This window comes from Culicoides brevitarsis, chromosome 1 (assembly GCF_036172545.1).
Source record: "Culicoides brevitarsis isolate CSIRO-B50_1 chromosome 1, AGI_CSIRO_Cbre_v1, whole genome shotgun sequence".
In the NCBI taxonomy this organism is placed as follows: domain Eukaryota; kingdom Metazoa; phylum Arthropoda; class Insecta; order Diptera; family Ceratopogonidae; genus Culicoides; species Culicoides brevitarsis.
Window position 1 is genome coordinate 40,428,773 of NC_087085.1, and position 7,644 is coordinate 40,436,416.

The 7,644-nt window shown below is 26.8% G+C and overlaps 2 protein-coding genes across 2 annotated transcripts; both read right to left on the reverse strand.

Annotated features, from left to right (window-relative positions):
- Window positions 1-665: 665 nt before the first annotated feature.
- On the reverse strand, window positions 666-3,271 carry LOC134837828 (venom serine protease-like). Its single transcript, XM_063853218.1, has 3 exons — window positions 2,939-3,271; window positions 1,470-1,682; window positions 666-1,403 (listed from the first exon to the last, which is right to left on the reverse strand). The coding sequence occupies exons 1-3, from the start codon at window positions 3,269-3,271 to the stop codon at window positions 666-668; spliced, it is 1,284 nt and encodes a 427-aa protein (XP_063709288.1).
- A 1,616-nt stretch (window positions 3,272-4,887) lies between these two features.
- On the reverse strand, window positions 4,888-6,340 carry LOC134826897 (venom serine protease-like). Its single transcript, XM_063839401.1, has 4 exons — window positions 6,232-6,340; window positions 5,982-6,178; window positions 5,712-5,924; window positions 4,888-5,655 (listed from the first exon to the last, which is right to left on the reverse strand). Exons 1-4 carry the CDS (start codon window positions 6,239-6,241, stop codon window positions 4,921-4,923), a joined length of 1,155 nt encoding a protein of 384 aa, XP_063695471.1. The 5' UTR covers window positions 6,242-6,340; the 3' UTR covers window positions 4,888-4,920.
- Window positions 6,341-7,644: the final 1,304 nt, after the last annotated feature.

Sequence of the window (7,644 nt, forward strand, 5' to 3'; positions counted from 1 at the left end):
TAAAAAGTAATTGTAAACAATATTTTCAGCACATTTTAACATTTATGAAAGAATGCCTTTTTTCAGTTCTAAATCTTCCAACTCAGTCACTCTTACTCACCCATTATTGTGATTGTTATTATTACATACGATGCGAAAAAAAAACATCGACGAACATTCTCATTATCATCGTATATTATGTTGCAGAAAAAAAAGTGTTTTTTTCTTCATGTTTCACTTTTTTTTTCACTGTGTTCATCATGCATTAATGCTTTATTGCTATTATGTTGGATGAAGTAAAGCGTAACAATCTGTTTGTCTACGAAAGAAGCGGTATCAGCAAGTTGTCGTCGTCGTGAACTAGAAAAAAGAAAATTCTCCCTTTTTCGCTTTACGGCTTTACCGGGAAGGATTCACGATGAAGGAGAACGAAAAAAAATGTAACATTTGTACCAGATGTTGCACTTTTGTAATGGAAAATGTCTTTTTCATTAAAAATGAGCACATAATAAAAGGAAAAAAAATGTTCTGTGTGACGATGGAGAAAAAAGAAAGGGGGTTCGAGTTTTTTGTTTATTCGCAGCCTTTTTTTTTTGGTAAACATCTATCTAATGGAAATGCATCGTGTGCCTAAAAAATCCCATAAAAAAATGTTTTAATTAAAAAAACGAAAAAATTTAACTTACTCATGCACCACAGAATTTCGCGCCAACAGCATTGGCCTTGATCCATGGCAAATATGCGGAAATTTTTGTATTTACTGCTGGATTAATTGTCGCGCATCCCGAACCATAACTAACAATCAACACGGTGTACAGTTTGTTACTGCGATAGTACAAATTGCCGCCGCTATCACCCTGACACGTGTCCTTTCCCTTCGTGAACGTACACAATTGATTCGTTGTTACATTCAACATTCCCCGGCTTTTGCATGTTTCGATCTTCATCGTATGCAGTTTCACCGTTTGCAAAATTTTCGAATTTGGTCCGCCGAATGATGTTGCGCCCCATCCAGGAGCTTCAAGTTCAAAATTGTCATCGAAATAGTTCGAGGCGAAGCCATATGGTAAGCAGGCAGGTCCAACGGCGATACTGAATTGAATTTCTTTGGATGTCTTTAACAAAGCAATATCGTTAACATTTGTAATGGATTTAAAACCGACATGTTTCTTTATTAAAGCAACGCGATAAAAAGCGGAAAACGGAGTATCTTGCCCCGTCGAATAATCGTGATCTCCAACGAGAACTCCAACATTCGTAACTTTCGAAAATTGGGCCGTATTGTAACAATGCGCTGCCGAGAGAACGTAAAATGGCGAAATTATGCTTCCGCCGCAACGAACTTCGTTAGTTGTAAGGTCAACAATTCCCGCCATTGAAATGTATTCATTTACTTCAGCAACTCGCCCATTAACGACTTTGCTCTGTTTTACAAAATGCGATTTCATTAAAAGCATTTAAGCTACTTATCAAAAGCAAATGAAATGTACCTTTACGCTCCAACCGCAATCGCAATTCGTCGAAATGGAGCAAGAAAATTGCCCGACATTCTTGCTTGCGGAAGTATAGGCAAGTGTCAGTTTATTGAATCGACTGGTTCGAGTGATTGTTCCTGTGCCACAGAGAAATTCGCTGCCCAATAGTTCGGTGCTTCCATTTCGCATCACGTAAAAATATTCTCCTGAACATTTGCCGCTGGCATCCTGTGAATACAAAAAGGTAAGTGCAACTTTAAAAATTTTTTCACATTAAGTTTTATTTAATTTTTCCAAAAAATCAAAGGTAGAAATTATTTAAGTCAAAAAATTATTAAAAACATCAAAAATTGGTTGAATTTAAAATTTTGAAATTTACTTTATCAATTAAATTTTAAAAAAATAATGTTGATTAAAATTAATTTTAATTAAAAATTAAATTAAATTAAAAATTAATTTTAATAAAAAATTAATTTTATTAAAATTAATTATTAATTTAATTAAAATTAAATTAAATTAAAAATTAATTGACTTGAAAAGCAGTCAATTTATCAATAATTTTTAAAAAATTTGAAGTTTGTCAAAAAATTTTTTAAAATTTGTCAAAAGTTTTGAAATTTCGTAAAAGTCGTTGGAAAATAATTTAATTTTTTTTTGTAATGAATACTTACAAATAAAAAATTTAAAATGTCTTTAAAATATCAAAATTAAATTAATAATTAAAATTATTAAAAAATACTGAAAGAGGTAAAAACATATTTTTTCTATTATCATTACCATAAAGTAGATAATTTTAACAGAATATAAAAATCTGTTTTCTTAACGAAAAAAAATGTTAAAATTCGTAACTCCTAAAATGTTTCGTTAAAAATTCTTATTTTTGAAAGTTTTAACGAAAAATTTTGAAATTTTAACTAATTTTATATTTTTAAATATTTTTATTTATAAATTATCAATTTAGTGTCAAAAACATTTTTTAAAAAATTTTCAGTTGAAATTTCAATGTTTTTGACATAAAAATGATAATTTTAGATAAAATTATATAAAAATACAAAATTAGTTAAAATTTCAAAATTTTTAGTTAAAAATTTTCAAAAATAAGAATTTTAAACAAAAAATGTTAAGAAAACGAGTTTTAACTTCATTTTTTGTTACGATAACAAATTTTTAAATTCTCTTAGAACTCAGTATTTTTTGATAATGTTAATATTCAATTTAATAGTTTAAAGACATTTAAGATCTTTTACTGAAAATTTAATGAAAATTTTCATAACAAAAAAAAAATAAATAATTTTTTAATGACTTTTTTGAAATTTCAAAATTTTCGTAAAATTTCAGATTATGAATTTTTTATGATTTTTTTTGAATTATTTTTATTATTATTTTTTTATGATCTAAAATAACGTGAAACATTTTTCGAAATTGCACTTGCCTAATTCATATTGTAATATGGTCAAAACAACAATGATGTAAAATTCACATACCCGATAAATTTTCAAATCACACGTCGCTGTTATCGTGAATCCCTGCGGTGCACTTATTTGATAGCGACATGATGAGTTGGCTCTATAATTAGCCTTGTACAAAGGAGAATTTACAGTGGATTTACCGCCAGCTGCTAAATTTATGATTCTATTACATGTCTCGAACCAGGCGTCGGCGTGCTTCAGTTGAGCCACGATCGTCAATCCGGTGATTAATAGAAGCGCTGCACGAAGAGACAAATGATGAATGATTAGCTGGGAGGCAAGAATGGCCCAAACAACAAGTACAAGACTCGTTTTTAATGTACGACGAACATAAAAGTGTAATATCATAAATTATATTTAGTTGGCCTCGTTGTGTTTGTGCGAATTTTCCAGGACTTTATTTTATTTGCTTTTCAATTTTCACAAACATGCACATTAAAGCGGGCATAAAACCGTTTCTTCGTGTGTGTGTGTGTGTGAGTGTGTTGAAAAGCAAAATATGGAAAAGGAACAAAAGAATCAATAAACATCGATTTGTTATGTGCCAGACACTTGTGCCATGAATTGCATCGTAGGTAAGCTTTTCCTTGTTGTTTACTCAAGTAAGTGCAATAAATTTATATTATGCTATAAACTGATGATATCAAACTCACACGCTGTGTGTGCGAGATGCAAAATGAAGTCAGTTTTCTGCATTTGACTAAAGAAAATTGTTCATATGAACTACTCACAGAACTTCTTCATTATTATTACTCTTGCAGAAAATTTATTTATTTTCAGGTGTTTTGCTCGAGCACACAAAATAAAATTAATTACATCGAACACTTTGGACATTTAGTTGAAAACTGATACTGAATTTCGTTTCGTTTTGGAACGAGAAATGTTTTTGTAGTTTCGTCGTCGTCGTATTTTTGTGTGTACCACAAACATGATAAGTATAAATTTTCATTTGAATAAACATAATGAAATTAATATCAGTTTTATCTAGTTTAGATCTCATCGTGACGTCATAGAAGTAACGGGAAACTTTTGCAACGATTTAGCAGGAAAATATTTAGACGACGAACGACAAAGAGATTTAGGTTTCAAACGAGGTAATTCTGAAAATTTAAAATTAGGAGCCACAAAAATATTTTTTTAAACTGAGCAAAAAGATACCTTTGAGTCATTTAATGGCAAGCAGCTGCGTAAACTTTTGATGAATCAGCAAATTGGGTTAAGTTTCGTTTTTGGCATAAAACGTAAAAATTCCCATTAAACGGTTTGTATTAAAAAAAGCCCAGTTCACAATTGGAAAATTCCCTATGCATATTTTAACTTTTTAAAGAATTATATACTCAAAATTTGCCCCAGTTAACATTTTTAAACATTTTGCCCAATGCACATTTAAAGTTTTTGACCCAATGTGCATTTTAAAAATTTGACCCAATGCACATTTAAAAAGTTTTACCCAATGTTCATTCAGTATTTTTGCTCAGTTGACGTTTTTAAACATTTTCCCCAAAGCATATTTAAAATTTACATTCAGTATTTTTGCCCAGTTGACATTTTTAAACATTTTCCCCAATGCATATTTAAAGTTTTTGACCCAATGTGCATTTTAAAAATTTGACCCAATGCACATTTGAAAAGTTTTACCCAATGTACATTCAGTATTTTTGCCCAGTTGACATTTTTAAACATTTTCCCCAATGCACATTTAAAGTTTTTGACCCAATGTGCATTTTAAAAGTTTGACCCAATGTGCATTTTAAAAATTTGACCCAATGCACATTTGAAAAGTTTTACCTAATGTACATTCAGTATTTTTGCCCAGTTGACATTTTTGATATAATTGACCTAATGCACATTCAAGATTTTTAACCCAATGCAAATTTCAAAAATTTTTCAGTTAAACAGTTTCGTTAAATGGGAAGTTGTACGTATTTCAAGCACTTTTAAAGAAGAGGAAAAACATTCTTCCAAACAAAATGCTTTATTCAGATAACCTTTGACAACTAAGCATCACAAAAATTGGCTCCAACTGCATTCGCTCTGATCCATGTCAAATAAGCAAGAATCTTTGTATTGACCGCCGGTACATTCGAAGCACATGTTCCGCCATAACTAACAATCCCAATTGTGTACAACTTGTTATAACGATAATACAAATTACCGCCGCTGTCATATTGACACGTATCTCTTCGATCTGCCCAAGTACACAATTGTCCAGAATTTACACTGCTCATGCCGCGTTGTTTGCAAGTCGTCAAATCAACTGTTACCAATTGAACAGTTTGCAAAACTGACGAAACTTTTCCCGCGAATGACGTTGTTCCCCATCCCGGGACTTCTAACGGGACATTTGCATCAAAAGCTGAATTAGCAAAGGCAAATGGAAGACATGCTGGGCCAACTGCACTGTTGAATTGAATTTCCGTTGAAGTTCGAACCAGAGCGATATCGTTTTCATGGGTTTTGGCATTGAACAATCCGTGACGAATGATTTGAGAGATTCTGTATAATGAAGAGTATTTTGTATCAGTTCCAATTGTGTAATCGTGATCGCCAACGAGAGCTCCAACGTTGCCAACAGTCAAAAGAGATCCCGTGAAACAATGGGCAGCTGTTAAGATGTAAAATGGCGAAATTATACTTCCTCCACAAAAAACAGAACTTCCTGCTAAATCGATTAAACCAACCATTGAGATGTATTCATTGACGCCAGCTACTCGACCTCCAACGATTTTGCTCTAATTTTTAATGGAAATTAAGAAATTTTTTGTGAAATGAAAAATTAAGATCTTACATTGACACTCCAACCACAATCGCAATTCAATGAGATTCGACAAGTAAATTGCCCAACATTTCTCGTGCCAGAAGTATAAGCAAGGGTAAGACGATTAAATTTCGATGTACGACTAACTTTTCCTGAACCACAAAGATATTCACTGCCCAATAATTCTTTACTTCCATCTTTCATCACGTAAAATAATTCATTGTTGCAATTTCCATTTGATTCCTTTGAAAAAAAAAATTTTTTTGAAAATTTCATTAAATTTTAGTAAAAAATTCTTACTCGATAAATTTGAATGTCACAATCAGCGTTGATCGTAAAGCCCTGAGGAGCTTCAATAGCATAACGACACGAAGATCCAGCAGCATAATAGCCCGAAGAAGAAATTGTCGTTGTAGTTTGTGGAGCTAAAATTATTTGTCTGTCACACGTTTCGAACCAGGCGGATGCACTTGTGACAAACAACAGCAAGAAAATTGCTGAAAATGAAAAAATTAAGTGAAAATAGTTTTTAAAATAGAAAAAAACTTACCTGCGAACATTTTTTAAAGCAGAATTTTTTAAAAGATTTATCAACAATTTTTTTTAATCGAATTGATCGACATTCAGATGAAAACTGATACATTTCATTTGAAATTTCATTCTGAAATGTTGCCACTTGTTCAAATTTTCTGCCGTGACGTTGTTTTGATGCTTTATAGAGAGAATAACAATAAAAAAATTTATTTAGTTTTTATTTGTGTTCGTTAAATATTTTTCATCTGATCAAACATCAGACAATCGCATCACAATAAATTTCTGATATTGTGAAAAATTTACTTGCTTTAAAATTAAAATTAAATAATTAAAATTAAATAATTAAAATTAAATAATTATAATTAAATAATTAAAATTAAATAATTAAAATTAAATAATTAAAATTAAATAAAATTAAAATTAAATAATTAAATAATTAAAATTAAATAATTAAAATTAAATAATTAAAATTAAATAATTAAAAAATTAAAATTAAATTTAAAATTAAATAAAATTAAATAATAATTAAAATAAATTAAAATTAAATAATAAAAATTAAATAATTAAAATTAAATAATTAAAATTAAATAATTAAAATTAAATAATTAAAATTAAATAATTAAAATTAAATAATTAAAATTAAAATTAAATAATTAAAATAAATAATTTAAAATTAAAATTAAAATAATTAAAATTAAATAATTAAAATTAAATAATTAAAATTAAATTAAAATTAAATAATTAAAATTAAATAATTAAAATTAAAAATTAAAAAGAAAATTTAGAAAATTAAATAATTAAAATTAAATAATTCAAATTAAATAATTAAAATTAAATAATTAAAATTAATCATTCAAATTAAATAATTAAAATTAAATAATTAAAATTAAATAATTAAAATTAAATAATTTAAATTAAATAATTAAAATTAAATAATTAAAATTAAATAATTAAAATTAAATAATTAAAATTAAATAATTAAAATTAAATAGTTGAAATTAAATAATTAAAATTAAATAATTAAAATTAAATTATTAAAATTAAATAATTAAAATTAAATAATAAAAATTAAATAATTAAAATTAAATAATTAAAATTAAATAATTAAAATTAAATAATTAAAATTAAATAATTAAAATTAAATAATTAAAATTAAATAATTAAAATTAAATAGTTGAAATTAAATAATTAAAATTAAATAGTTGAAATTAAATAATTAAAATTAAATAACTTAAAATTAAATTAAAATTAAAATTAAAATTAAAATTAAAATTAAAATTAAAATTAAAATTAAAATTAAAATTAAAATTAAAATTAAAATTAAAATTAAAATTAAAATTAAAATTAAAATTAAAATTAAAATTAAAATTAAAATTAAAATTAAAATTAAAATTAAAATTAAAATTAAAATTAAAATTAAAATTAAAAT